Source organism: Motacilla alba, chromosome 9 (assembly GCF_015832195.1).
Source record: "Motacilla alba alba isolate MOTALB_02 chromosome 9, Motacilla_alba_V1.0_pri, whole genome shotgun sequence".
In the NCBI taxonomy this organism is placed as follows: domain Eukaryota; kingdom Metazoa; phylum Chordata; class Aves; order Passeriformes; family Motacillidae; genus Motacilla; species Motacilla alba.
This window is the reverse complement of record NC_052024.1, coordinates 1,476,268-1,491,030: the sequence shown is the minus strand read 5'-3', so window position 1 is coordinate 1,491,030 and position 14,763 is coordinate 1,476,268. Positions and strand designations below refer to the sequence as shown.

Genomic DNA, 14,763 nt, shown 5'->3' with positions numbered 1-14,763 from the left:
CCTTCTAGGAGAGACGGGAGGTGGCTTAAACTGGAATCTGGTGCCTGCTGGGAATGTGCTTGTCTGAGCTGAGCAAGAATCTTACAGAGATTTGAGGTGAAAGGCTTCTTAAAATAGTCCCAGTCCCTACAGGGAGGGCTTTGAGCCCTGTTTCCATGGTGGGTGTTTGCCTCGGGCCGCTGTTTGCTGGGCTCTGAGGTGCCTGGCTGGGACGTGCATGGGCAATACAGGCACTCTCCTGGTACTGTGGTGAAGCTGCAGTTCAGTATTTGTGTCTGTGAGAAGGGGGAAGAGTCAGTACATGGAACAGCAGTGCCTTAATGACTTTCTTTAACATTTTTCCCAAGGTCTCAGCCTGAGTGCTGGTGTACTGGATAAAGCTTGTTTGCTCTCGCTGCATGGCAGCAAAGAAAGCAATAATTTGTTTTGGCTCCCTCTTGGGAACTGGTCTTTAAACTTGTATAGCCTCCTAATGTTTATCCCAAACGCCTCTTAGTACTCTGGCTGTTTCAATTTTCCCTGCCTTCTGAAGATCCATCTGAAAACATTTGAGAAAAACAGTACAAAAGCTCTGACTTGCTCCTTTCAATTTAAGCCTCTTACACCATTTGATCCAGCAAATGCTGCCTTTTTAAATCTCCTTTTTTTAATAGATTTCTGGGTTTTTTTACCTTTGCCCTGTTCCCTTCCCATTAATTCCCACCATAAGAGCAGGGTTTTTCCCAGCTCACTGAATTTAGCATGACCAGATTGAGCAGCAGTTTGACCCTTGCTAAATCCAATGTGCTTGAAGCCTTCAGGGCCAGCAGGGCCCTCGCTCTGGACGGCCATTTAGGCTGGATTCAGGGCGTTTGGTCAGGAAATAGTGGAAATAGTTGGGAAAACCAGAGCTCATCTTACCCCGAAAGAATGCAACATAGTATAAGATGGTGAGATGCTGAAGCCTTGATGAAATTTAGAGTGTGGAGTGTTTCTTGAGAAAGCAAAAGGTGGATAGCCTTGTGTTTGCCAGCCCATGGTGCCCTCACCTTGCTGGAAAAAAAATTTAAAAAGGATTTCCTGGGCTGCCTGGTGAGGCTAGGAGTATATATCCCTTTCTTCAAGTCCTTCCCAACAATACACACAAAAAACATGGAAACATTCTCATTGAGAGAGCTTTTTATTGTTTTTTATTTGCAGTGTGGTAATTCACTGGAGTGTGGAAAATGATGTTGCATGTAATTTCAGTTGAAGCTCTTAATGCTGTTTTGTGCTTGTAATACTGCATTAGCTCTGATCTGTGTTAGCTCGTTCTGAAGCGTAGGAGCAGGAGTCTTCTTTGAATGTATCTGAGAAACCATCAAATCCTCTTTTAGCTAGAAGTCAAGCAAGCTCCTTGGAGAGCAGTTTGATGGGATTGATACTACTTCCAGCCTTAACACTCTTCTGCATTCAGGTAACCTTGTCCAAAGCTGGGGCAGAGATGGGGGCGTTCATCCCAGGAGCCCACTCCACATGGGAGGCTTCAACACCACCCAAAGCTCTGCCCAGCTGGTGGGCAAACCATGGCTTATGGTGCACTTAGGGCCTGGAAAAGGACAAACACAGCTGATAGATCTCAACTTCTGGCTGCACCTGGGAACTGTGTAGAGGGGAGATGGGACAGGATCTTTGTGGTCACCTCAGGACCCCTGAAACCACACAGTCAATGGGCTGCTTTTGTTGTGTGGCCTCACCGCTGCTCACAAGGCTTCTCAGATAAATCCCAAGAGAAGATCCCTGTTCTCAATCAGCCTGCTGTCTGCATTAGAGATAACAATAGGTGATAAACATAAACAGAAAACCAAAGGATTAAAATCAGTGGATGTTAATAACCTGAATATATTCAAAGATCTGGGCTGAAAAAAAGGGAGACAACAAACCAGGAGTGGAAGTCAAAGGCCCTAAACGGTGGGAGTTACAAAAAATGGAACCATCTTTTCCAGCTGAAAACAAGAGCACTCTGCTTTTGTGAGTAGTATTTTCCTTCTTCTACTCAAACTTTAAAATCTGAGTAAAATTTCTACAATTGGTTTAAATTGATTTAGATTGCTAAAAAAGGGAAATTTAGAATGTCGTATTTTAATGCAACGAATTTTTGTCTTCTCACTTTTAAATTTAAAGGAAGGTTAAGCCATGTTGAGAGTTTTTCATTACACGGCAGGAGTGCTATCTGAGTTTGGGCTGAGGTTTCCACAGGAAAGCAAGAGCAGAAGTAGGAGTGAACTCTTGGTTCCATGGAAGTACTGGTATGATCTCAGTGATTTCACAGGAGAAAGGGTCCCCCCTCAGCAGTCGCTGCCCTTGCAAAAGGCAATTTTCTGGTAAATACGTTATAGCTATAGCGCCAGTGCCCCAGGACACGTCCGGGGTTAAGCCACCTCCTCCTTTTCCACGCAGCACCCCCTTCTTTAGTAGTTATCTGGGTCAGGGTACAGGAGGAAGCCCATGAAGGTGGAATCATTGAGGTTGTCAGCATAGACCCCATTTTTGTCTCCGTTCCCATACACCTGAAGCCAGACCTCGTCCCCGGAGCTGAGGTGCAGCAGGACGGAGCCGCTGGCTTGGTCCACGTTGTTGTTCTGGAACTGGTCGTAGGTGAAGATCACGGCCTTGTCCTTCCTGTAGAGGCTGACCTTGACGTCCGACAGGTACACCGTGAGGTGGTAGGCGAAGAAGTAGGTGCCGGGCACGTTGCAGAGGAACTTGCCCGTGCTGGGGTCGTAGTGGCCCTGCTCATTGTAGAAGATCTTGCTGAAGCGGATGGGGACGTTGGGGGCAGGGCTTCGCTCCGTCAGCCCCACGCTGAAGGCAGAGCGGTGCACAAAAGCATCTTTGCCCTTCTGCCCTGGGATTCCAGGAGTTCCAGGAGATCCGGGGGGTCCGGGAAAGCCTCGGCTTCCTACTGGGCCCGGTTCACCTTTGGGACCTGCCGGACCTGCAGGACAGAGTGGGAACTGGGAATTGTGCTTGCACTGTGCTGGAAGCTGCTGCTGAAATGCAGAGGGGGCTGTGGCGTGAGCCCTGCTCGGCAGCACGGGGCCGAGGAAGGGCTCAGCGACCTCAAGAGGCCCCAGGGGCTGAGGCAGCGAGTGGAAACCCTGCTCACCCCCTACCATGGCTGTGTGCAGAGCTGCTGAGAGCAGCACGTCAGAAAAAACATCATGAACTGGGGAAAAAAACCCTGCACCACACTCTTTGACTTGGGTTATGGAATCTCCACCCCAGGAGATAATAAAAAATCATCTGGATAAAGATCAGGCATGGACCCACCAGACATGAAACCTGTTGGGACTGGGAGTGGGGCTGCCTGAGGACTCGAGCAATGACATACCACCTGCTCCTCACCAACCTTCATCTCCTTTATCTCCCTTGAGTCCATCTCTTCCATCTTTCCCATCCCGGCCAGGGACACCGTTGTGGCCAGGGTAGCCGGGTGCTCCTCCCATCCAGTTGGCACATGGCATTTTGGGGTCAGGCTGGGTGTCCTGGGCAGCCACCCCTGTGGAATGGGGGGCCAGCAGCAGCAACGAGCACAGCAGGAACCCTGCCAGGCCCCTCATTGCTGGTTCCTGATGTGGACAATTGCTTTGTTACCTTTAGAGGTTAATAGAGAAAAAAAGTGAACACTCTTCCCACCCTCCCCCAAATAACAGAGAGGTACAGAAGACTAAATTTCAGTCAGTACATCTGAAGGAAAGCAGTTTGTGCTGCTCCTGTGAGCTCCATGAGCCAAGCTGGACCCCTGGGGCACAGCCAGAGCAGAGAAGAGCAAAGACCAGCTACTCCCCCAGCACTCCCAGGCTCTGGGCACAGGCACACGTTTCAGGACCCAGCACAGCAGATGCCAGGGTATCTGTGGCTGATCTTGCAAAGCTCTGCTCAATTAGCCACAAAAAGCCCTGACTCCTGCCTGGATGAGTGAGCTGCTGATGGGAGGTACGGGGCTGGCAGAGTTGTCTCAAACCCTCTACAGCCTCGAAGCCAAGCAGGGGTGGGATCTCACTGCACATACAGCCTGCTCACCTGGGTCTACCTAACACGAACAGAAACCACAGCCAGGCTTCCCAGCTTCTCTGAGCCACAATATGAAATGATGATACTGGAGTTTTTCCCATCTGAATTGTTTTTTGATTATGGGAAGACAAATTGTGCAGTGTTTAGGCACTGTAGGATTGCATTTCTCTTTAATCTGGCTGCTTTGCTGGTCAGAGCAATTAATGCAGCTGCCCAAAACCAGGTTGGTGGTGACACCCTGCAGCCAGCCTGGCTTTGTCCTATGCTCCCAGCCCCTGGTGGGCTTTGAGTCAGGCTTTTAGAACACAAGATATTTTAAAATTACTATTGTTGTGTGATACTGCTCCCTGGGCAGGGTTTATACTCTGGAACATTAAAGGTATCCTGTTAGCAGCATTGTAAGTGGCATAATAGGCAATAAATGTGAGCAACAGCATGGCAATTAAGAGTCCCTTCGCTCTGTAATTTTCAAGAAAAATAATATTTTGGAGCAATTTCTTTGCAGAGTTTCTTTTCCTAGGCAAGCTATTCAAATGTCATATTTTAAATAATGTCTTATTAACTCTGGTGTAATTGCTTCAAAAGAAGCTAAAGAAATGTGCTGGTTTGAGCTGGGGCAGAGTTAATTTTCTTTGTCTATCTGTTGTGTTTTGGATTTGTGCTGAACACAGGGTTGATAACGCGGGGTGTTTTTGTTATTGCTGAGCAGTGCTTGCACAGTGTTGAGGCTTTTTCTGCTCCTCACGCCACCAGTGAGTAGCCTGGGGGTGCACAAGGAGTTGGGAGGGGACACAGCCAGGACAACATTCCAAACCATAGCATCATGCTCAGCTCTAAACCAGGGGCAAGGCTGGTCCCAGGCTGCTCCTCAGGGGCTGGCCACTTATCAGTCAGTTGGTGCTGAGCAGCTGTCTTCATTTGCATCATTTGTCTTTCTCTCTTGTGGGAACCCAGGACACCCCTCTGGGTGCCCTGGATGGCCAGAGCTGCTGGCAGGGGGCTCTGAGACCCTGGCATGCAGCCAAAGACACACGTGAGGTTTTGATCTTAGCCCGTGGAGCAAATTACTAACTCTGTATGAAGAACTGCAAGCCACACACACAAGTTTAGGTGTTGTAGTAGAAGTAGTCACAAAGTGAAAGGTAGGATTTCTGAGTGCTGTACAGGGGGGTTTTAAGCCTTGTATGCAGGGGTCCAAGTTTTGTACATGGGGGTCAGGGGTTCTAAGATGGAGGGATTTGGGTGTGCCCTGTCCTCTTTCTTTCTCCTTCCTAGCCTCCATGTTCATGGTGATGTTGGCACTCACAGATTGGTTTAGAGTAGAAAGTCACCATTCAATATAGATAGTAGGCATTGGGGAAAAAGCATAAACATGTAACACATAATGTGTGATATAAAAGATGGCAGCAGCCCCTGGGAGGGCAGTGTGCCTTTGTCTGAGCTGCTGAACGGGCCACAGCAGCTCAGGGAGAAGAATCTTTTAGATAACCAACAATAAACAACCTTGAGACCGGACAACAGAGGACTACTGAGTCTTTCTTTGAAGGCACGGGTTGGAGCAGAGACTTTTCCATCTTTTGGGGTCACCCCAATCTGGGGCACGAGACCCCACACTCTCTTTGTTATTTTCCTTTCCATTACAATTTCTTATTATTACTATTTTATTTCAATTACTACATTGTTCTTATCTCTCCCCATGAGTGTTCTCACTTTTACCAGTGCAATTCTCTCTCTCCCATTCTGCTGTAGCAGGGGTGAGCAAGTGGCTTTGTGGGGCTCAGCTGCAAGCTGGGGTTAAACCACAACATTAACAAAGAGGTTGCCATGATTTCAGTTTTTGCTGAAAAAAAAATAAAAATTGATGTTGAAGGATATTGAAGGGGCTTTGAAAAAAAAAAAAAAAAGAAATTAAAAGCTCTCTTTAGTAGCTTTGGTGAGCAGTGCCTAACACCTCAAGTCAGGAAACTCCCAAATCCGTGCCCACCCAGCCAGGCTCCAGCAATCCAGCAGCCACCCAGCACTCTGAGATGGGGCCAGTGGCTTGGTTTGCTGAGCAAGGTGTGCACAGTGATCACACCCTGCCGTGCCCCAGTGGGCCCCTTGTCCCCCTTGCCTGGGTCCCCTCCAGCTCATGCACATACCCCTCCAAAACCAGCACAGGCTATCTGGGGACACCTAACTGTGTTAAAACATGGTGGTGAACCATAAAAATCTGGCTCAAAATTGTGTTTCTTGGCTGTGTTTTGGTGATTTTGTTGGGGTTAGTTCTGCTTTCTGGTGCCCTGCTTAGAACTCAAATATCATCTCAATTTTTGTGGTGTGCCCCACAGCCAGGTCTTCTACTGGTGGCAAATAACCCCTCCTGTAAGGTCACAAGCAGTGCAGGTGTGAGGAGCCAAAGCAGGGCTGCAGAGAAGCTTTTCTGGGGACTGCCTGGCCAGTCTGCTCCAGAGGGCTCAGAGCCATGCCCTCCCCAGCATCAGAGCACGCACATCACACACTCAGTGCTCTCTTTCTCAGGAGAAAAGTGCTGTGATATGCAAGGAAAGGACAACTGTCCCCACAGTTTAACTCAAGCACAGGTAATTTCTGTGCTTGAGAAGCCAAGCAGTTCTCTGGCCTAAGTATGTTTTACAAAGGGGAAGTTTTAAGCTGCGTCTACCAGATCTGAGCTTAAACTCTGGTTTAGAAGTGACATCCCTTTACTCGGTCTTTCCCATTTCCTTTTGGTTTTCCATCTGATGCTCAGCATCAGTTTAACGTGAAATAGTCTGCTATATTTGAATGTCAGTCATAGCTTTTGGACAAGAAATAGATGAACAAGAAATAGATGAGCTCTGTACTGCTGGTGGCTTTCAGTGATTGCCTTGGCAGCTGCTGTATTAAAGGCACATATGTGTTAAATGAAGCTTATTCATTTATCAGCAGAATCCACGGTAGCATCTGTGAGAACAATGCCATTCCTAAGGGCTACAAAGTGATTCAAAATTTAAATTTCAGATTGCACTATATAAAAATTATATACTCTAAGCCCCCACATCTTTCTGCAAAAAACAGACTGAAAAATCCATCTTTTTTCCCACTGGAGAATTTCCCTCAAAGGGTATTAACCAGGGCTTTGGCTTATGTCAAAGGTTTTTATTTTTGAAATTCTCGTAGTGTAGTTTTTGCTGATGTTCCAGAGGGCTCACACCTTAAATGTGGGTGGTGCAGGTTTCTGGTGAGGAACTGATGCCACTCAGGGAGATTTGGGCAAACCCAATCTTCCCTGGAGTCTTGGAGAAAAGAGGTGAATCAAAAGGTGCCAGTGCAATATTTACTGTTACAGCCATGCAGATTCTCACTGTTGTTCCTGACTACTTTTTGATTTAGGAGTTCTGTTCTCTAAATAGTGTTTCCAAAAAGGGGAATATGAATCTAATGGAGATCAGCTATTCTTGGTTTAAAATACTCTTGGCTATTATGAGAATAACTCTGAGAAAGACAACTTCTTGCAAACAGAAAAGTCTGTCGAATTCAGCCCAAAAGAAGAGAAACTCCTGAACTTAGTAAGGAGGGGGAAAAAAAAATATCATGCTTACCAGCTGCTTTGAGTCCTGGTTGGCTTGCTGCAGTCTGTTTAGAGAGTGAAGTCTGGCTATTGCATCGCTGTCCTAAGGGCACGGGGAGCTGTCAGCTCAGACACTGCAGTTCCCGTTTGCTAATGCGCACGCTGACCTAAAACTTGGGTTTTCCCATTAAATTTTCTTGGACATAACTTAAGTTTTGGAACAGATATATAATCCACTGGGATAGCTTGTGAAGATGGCCTTACAGGGAAAAGATGGCTTTGGGAATTGGACAGGAACTGGAAGAGCAGTGGTTTGCTGGAGAGCCTGTGTGAAAGCCTGCTCAGCCAGGGCTGTGCTTGTCCAGCCCAGGCTGCTGCTCTCTGCAAACTGGGAAATGCTTTAGTGGCTGGTGGAGAAAGTGTGTCCAGCTCGCAGCAATGCACAAACGTGGGGCTTTCAGCATGTTAGGAAATGAATTATTGTGGAATAAGTTTGGGCTTCTCCTTTTAACTGCAAGAACCATTCCTGGAGGCTGGAGGCTGCTGCCACACCAAAGAAGGGCAAAGCTGCCCCAGGGGGAGGGCAGCACTGGGGGAAAGTTCCTTTTTAAGGCACCTAAGGATGTGCCAGCACTATTGTAAATGACAGGAGTAATTCCAGCCCTAGGATGGCTTTCCACCTATTGAGCTTTTTAGCTTTAGGTCAAAACCAAGTCTCTTTCTCCCTGTATCTTTCTCCTTCCCAAAGCAGAGGTGGAACCTTAGCTAGTAGAGGCATTCCTCTGCAGCTGCTCTGGGGCAGTTCAAAGTTAGCTAGGTGGAACCTTGGCAAACCTGAGTTCCCCAAAATCATACCAGGAAAAAATTGTGTGGTGTTGCAACTGGGCGTGGGGAGCTGGTGTGCTTGTGAGAGGGGAAGCTCATCGGAGTGAATGCCAGTACTGGCATGGCAGCATTCTGAATTGCTGAGTTATTTTCAAGACCTGGCTATTGGGAGGGACTAAAAAGATGTATCAATAAGCACGTAAATAACTTTTTATATGTAGAGCTGGGAGTCAGCCAGAGTGAATTTTTAATCCTGAGGAGAAGGTGCAGAAGGGAGGAGCCACAGGACAACTGCATACTGCCTGCCTTGTTCTGGTCAAGCCCTTAGCCCAACATTTGAAAAATATTTGTAGTTTTTGTTGGATGATGGGTTTTCCATGCAATGTTGAGACTTAAAACAACCTCTCATGCAACCCCAGTAAAATACCACAGTAGTGTAGTTGGACGTGTTTTGTTATATGTGTTTTGTTATAAGTTTTGTTATATCTAGGGCCATGTGCATTTGTGTGCGTGCAATGCCAATGTTTCTGTCAAAGTCTCCTGAGCAATGAATGGAGGAGCAGGACCTTGGAACTGAAATTGGACCTGCTTTTGTTGTGGAGTCAGAGGTTTTCAGCTGCCCCTGCCCCAGGTGTGAGCAAGACAAGGCTGCTTCCCCCGTCACCTTTTGACTTGAACCCCAAAATGTATGACTGGGATATTTGTTAGGCTGCCAGGAGTTGAGGATTGACTGGAGGTGTTTAACAGGTAGTGCTGCAATTACCTCATGGTCTTTCAACTCAGTTGTCAGGGAAATACCACAGTGATAAATTTTTCAGTGGTCCATCTTTCCCAACATTATCCCTGCCTCCCAGAAGAGAGGTGGAAGTTTATCTCTGGGATTACAACCAGCTGATACAACCCCTGGCACACTTGCTTTGCAGTTATGTTGTGCTGCACACTTGGTTTGCAGGTTGCTGGCTCCTGTTCCTGCTGCAGAGGGAGATCTTGTACAATCCAGAAAGCTGCTTCCGGCCTTGTGACAGGAGAACAAATCAAATGCCTTTGGCTCTGCCTGGTGGCAAGCAAAACCTGCCACCAAATGTGGGCTGTCCTGGCAGTGCCCACAGCTGCGGTGCTCAGGGACAGCAGCCTGGATGGACTGGGGGGTGTTTTGCCACAGAGAAAGCTGCTGCTCACAAGTCCTGCAATGCCCTCTCTGCTTTGCTCTGCGGTCACCAGCCCTCCTGGGTGGGACCTGCTGCCAGTACCTAACTTGGCTACAGGCCTTGTGCCCAGTCTGGATGTTTCCTCTCTTGGACCTGATACAAGCCAGCCAGTATGAAAAACCCAGAACTGACTTGATGGATTGTGGCTCACAGCTTTCAGTAAGAATTAAATATAAGCACAAGGTTATATTTAGCCATCTATAAACAGGAATAAAATAGAGCAGAGGCTCATTATCAGCTGTGCTCTGTCAGATCCCTGCAGCTGCCTTGGTCGCAGGGAGCTTGGGACAGCTGCCTCAGCAGGAGGCCCTGTTGGCAGGGTCTGTGCCATGGGGCTGGGCCAGGAGCCCTCAGCTGCCCCGCACTGTCCTCTCCCAGCAGGAGCAAACCGGCACACCGTGGAGCCCAGTTCCATGGGAACCCTGTTCCCCTGGCTGTCCCTCCCTGAGACTGCTCTTCCTGTCCGGAGCCGGGGCTCCTCCGCGGGGATCTGTGCGAGCCCTGTGCTCCCACTCACTGTCCCCTGGGATGCCAGGTCATCCCCTTGTCTTCCCTCTGGCCCTGGATACCGCATGTCCCAGAAACAACACACATTCCCCACTTCGCTAAAAATGGCCCAAACTGTTGCTGCTGTCTGGCAGGCGGCCTGGCAGGCTGCTCCCTGCTATTTTGGGGCTGTCTGGAGAGACCACGGCCTCTGTGCCAGGGTCCACAGTCCCCATGCCAGGGCCGCTGCTGGCTGCGGCCAGGGCACCGCGGGCAGCTTGGACCGAGCCCACTCCTGTGGCCAGCCAGACCCTGTGCCCCTTCCTGCCAGCGCCTCATGGGCACTGAGGGCAAGACAGCAGCGAGCGCTGAGGGGCCAGCTCCGCAGAGAAAGCAGTAAAATGGCCTGCGCTGCCATCCCCAAACCGCCATTCCCCGCGGTCCCAGGCATCCTCCTGCGCCAGCCCCGTCCCTGTACGGCCTTGCACTTCCCTCTAGTGGTAACCGTGATGGGAGCTGGGAGCGCTCCCTGTGCCCGGCCCGAGGGTGGCAGCGTGCTCCTGCCTGCCCTCAGGGCCCGCTCAGCCCCTTCCCCGTGAAGCTGGCTCCTGGTGGGTGCACCGTGTGCCGTTCATGTCCCCAGCAGCGCCAGCAGGGAGGCACAAGGGCCATCGGCACGACGTGTGGCACAGCCTTTCCTGTTACACCTCACGGGTTTGTCCCCATGCATTACAAACTCACGGGCCCCGATGCTCCCCTGGGTTTTCCTCCATGAGCGTGGGGAGGTGGCACAGGTCCAGGGACGGGCAGGTCTGGCGGCAGTGCCCAAGGCCAGGTGTGCAGCAGGGGACAGTGGCTTTCCGTGGCCATGGGACAGCCCAGCTGGGCTGTGCGGGGTGGCTGCTCGCCCGAGGCCGTGGCAGTGTGATGAGGGGTGGGGGCACGGGAGGCCTCTGGTGCACAGCGGGGATGCTGAGCCAGCGCTTGGCTCCGGGGAGAAGGGGACACACTGCACGGCGTGAGCTGGGGGACCCTGGCCCTGGCTGCAGGACATGGCCCCCACTGCCACACTCTGCCTTTGCTCCAGGCCTGCCTCCTGCCCAGCGCTGGGGCTCCGCTTTCCCGGCCCATTTCACACGGACAAACGGACTCTTTTCTTCCCTCTGATGGGCAGCTCGGACAGAGCAGCTCCTTGCCAGGCTTGAGCAACAGCGTGTTTCTCTTCTTGGCGATTGCAAATAAACTTCCCTGGCCCCAGGGGAGCCCCGCTTGACTCCTAATGAGGCGAGGGATCTTGGCATAGCAGGAGTTCTCATGCCGAAGGGACATTGAGACGTTTTGTCCAGGAAGCAGAGCCCCATAAATACTGCTCAGAACTCCTTTTATTGATGTCACTGCTGTTCCCGGGGCTCCTTTCTGCACTCTCAGTTCAGGGTGCTGCTTTGGCCTCCCTGCTGGCCAGGGGAACCAGGGGGTTCTGCATGATGGCATCCAGCTCCCCTCTGCTCCACTGAGCCAGGCACTGGCTGCTTCCAGCACAGCCTGGCCTCGTCTGGGGCTCTGTCATAATACGACACGAAAAGATGACACGGACACTGCTGCTCTCTAGGTGAACAAAAAAGAGGGACCTTTATTTTCTGACTCCAACATTTATAGTTTTCCAAAAGTGACAGTGGATTGGAGGGTGACAGTGCCACCTCTCCAATGACACTGGACAGACTAAGAGTCCATCAATTCTCTCCTCCTCCATGAAAGAATGCAAAACATAAATTATTTACAGAACTGTGTGTGAGAAAGTTCGTTACAAGAATGCAAACGTCAGAAGACTTAGCAAAGTCTTAGAAAATCAGGGTGACAGGGCTCCCTCTGGGCTGGGAAGGAGCTGGGCAGGGACCAGAATGAGCTCAGTGCTGTGGTGTGCGGGTCACCCCCTGTGAGTACCTCTCCTCCAAACGGGCCCCAGCTTTCACTCCCTACCGGGATCGCATCTTTCACAAGGCACCTGAGAGCGCACCTCTGTCTGGCTGAGCTGTTAATGAGGGACTGACTTAATGAGGTTGCCACTTGCCCGTTCAAATGAGCAGCTCAGCACAGGCAGGGACAGCAGCTCCCCACACAGCCCCCCGCATCCTCAGTGGCACTGCATTTTTACAGAGCCCAGGAATTATTTCTTATGAGAGCGTTTCTGAGTCACTGAGGCAAGGAAAAGTGCATTTCCTTCGCACAGAGGAGCTATTCCAGCCAGCCCCTCCGCCGCTTGGACAATAGATGGAGCTCACTGCCCTGGCTCTGCACACCCAGCTGAGGATTAGGGAGCAGGGATGCCCCCAAAGATTCCCCAAGCTCGGGGACAGCCCCAGGACCCTCGGAGGCAGCCAGGCCCTCTCTCTGCCGGTGGGCAGTAGGGGGTGAGGGAGCTATGACCCCAGCCAGCTGGAAACAAAATGGAAGAGGAGAATTGGGGTTTGTCGGTGGCTTTGCAACATTTGTGCAATTTGGCAGAGGTAATCCTAGCACAATTTCCATGTCTACATCACACTTCTGTCCTTTTTAAAGACGTGTCTGCCCCCAGTCCCCTATTCTTCTTCACTTTTGGCTTCTGAGGGACATCGTCTCCCCTTGTCACCACTTCCCGTCACTGGACATGTCTCTTCTTTCAGACTCCATACCTGCTGCTCTCAGTCTGGGCTAACAGTGTTGCTGGGGTGTCCGGAGGGGCTGCACAAACCAGAGGAGTGTATTTGCTCTGGGTCTGATGGCAGAGGGAGCACGTGGATCCCCAAAACCCCACACGGTCTGGCACAACCCGAGGGGGGGCTGGTGGCTCCATGCTGGGGCCCAGTGCAGGCAGCAAGGAGCTGCATGGAACTCCTGGTACTGGGGTTTCAGGGTGTCCCCAGCCCTCCACACAGCAGCCAGCTGGGATTAGGACTCCTCACAAGGGGATTTTCCTTTCCTCTCTCTTTTGTTTCCCCCAGCACAGGGAGGCCACAGGGAGCAGGCAGGGGACAGAGCACAGCCAGGGAGCAGGCAGGGCACAGCCAGGGAGCAGGCAGGGCTCCTCATGGCTCCACAAACCACAGCCCTCATCTGCTGTGTTTGGAAGCCCTGCCTGGTGCCAGCCCTGTGCCATCCATGCCCCTGGTCACCCCAGCACAGGGGTGGAAGTCAGGAGCCCATGGGGGACATGACTCCTTCCCATCACACTTTGCTGTGCATTATGCAAGGTCAGCAGAACAGTTTTTGGCCACAAGGGTTTTTCCATTCACTGAGGTATGGATGCCGTGCATTAGCTGACTCCCTGCCTTTTGCAGATGAGGCATGTGGCATGTGCCATGGGGTCGCTTTGCACTGGCCTGCTGGAGCCTGGGGCTCTTCTCCCAGTGCTGGACTCTCCTGGACTGTCATCCAGCTGCCAATGAGACTGAGTCACTGTGTTCTCACATCAGTCCCTGCCTGCCTTCCAGAGGGTCTGTGCTCAAATTCAATAATCTTTGAAAACACCGCTGAGGTGCTAAGGGATAACAGTTTGCTTGTTTCTCTCATCTACAAAATCGATTCACTTAGAAATGAGGATGTGATTAATTAAAGGCATTAGGAATCTGACATTGTCTATAAAGTGGAATATCATTGCTCAATCTCAGTGATGCATGTTTCTATAGAAAAAAACTGTACGTCTATTAAAAAATTATTTCCCTGTGTTTTTACTTTGGGCATAAATCATCCCAAAGTGGTCAGAGAATGACACATCTGTGACACTTTTGATAGGGCATTTCTTTGTGCTTTCCAGGAGGTGTTTGTGTCTACTCTAGGACTAATAAAGGCTTATAGTATCTTCAATTATTCACTTTTATAAGCACTTGTTCTCCTGACTTGAGCAGTCAAAGCCACACTGTTACTAGTTTTAGCAGTAAATTGTGGGGCTTTTTCTGCTGTCAAATGACTTTGCCTCCACTTTGCCTCTCTTCCACATGAAAAACAATGGTGGTGCACTCAGCCATCCCATTTTATATGTTTCTGGCTTTGGAAGGCACCTTTCTTTGGAAAGGCAGTCTGGCAGCTCAGGTGGCAGCTGGCTGACCCAGCAGCCTTGTGGCTGCAGCACCTTGCCTTGTGCCTTCCAGGAGTGTACATGTGAGCTGGACAAGCAGCTCTGGCGGCTGGGAGCAGACTGGGGGCCTCAACACCCCGTCCCACAGATGTGGGGAACTGCAAGAACTCTGGAGGACTGATAGGACATACACAGGCTGTGGTGCTGCCTGTGTAGGCTATGGTCAGCAGCCTAGTGAGAACTTGCTCCTTCATGCTTGCAGCTTGGCCTGGGCAGAGCTATGACCTGATGTTTTGAAAATCCTTTAGAAACACACACACACAAAACTCATGCTGGTTTGTGGCAGTGCCCCTGAGCTGGAGCTCGGTCATGGCTGGATGCCAGAGACCCTTTGTTCTGGGCACATGGCAGCCCTGAGACCCTTTGTGCTGTTCCCCTGGGCTGGAGACACCTTCCATGCTCACATGGCAGTCCTGAGGGACCTGGACACCAAAGCCACAGGCAAAACAGATGTCTTGAACCCTCCTGCCATTGCACCCAGCCTCCTACTCCTGCCGTGCCCTGGCTGTCTCCCCTGGCAGGATGGGTACCCTGCCTGTGAGCCTCGA

At 50.6% G+C, this 14,763-nt stretch overlaps 1 protein-coding gene across 2 annotated transcripts; it reads right to left on the bottom strand.

Moving 5' to 3' along the window:
- Positions 1-1,143: 1,143 nt before the first annotated feature.
- On the bottom strand, positions 1,144-8,034 carry ADIPOQ (adiponectin, C1Q and collagen domain containing). Of its 2 annotated transcripts, none has more exons than XM_038146398.1 (3): positions 7,617-8,034; positions 3,371-3,590; positions 1,144-2,956 (listed from the first exon to the last, which is right to left on the bottom strand). In XM_038146398.1, exons 2-3 carry the CDS (start codon positions 3,579-3,581, stop codon positions 2,430-2,432), a joined length of 738 nt encoding a protein of 245 aa, XP_038002326.1. In that variant the 5' UTR covers positions 3,582-3,590; positions 7,617-8,034; the 3' UTR covers positions 1,144-2,429. The 2 variants fall into 2 exon arrangements, with proteins under 2 accessions (XP_038002326.1, XP_038002325.1); XM_038146397.1 differs by having other exon boundaries at positions 3,371-3,615; positions 7,617-8,032.
- Positions 8,035-14,763: the final 6,729 nt, after the last annotated feature.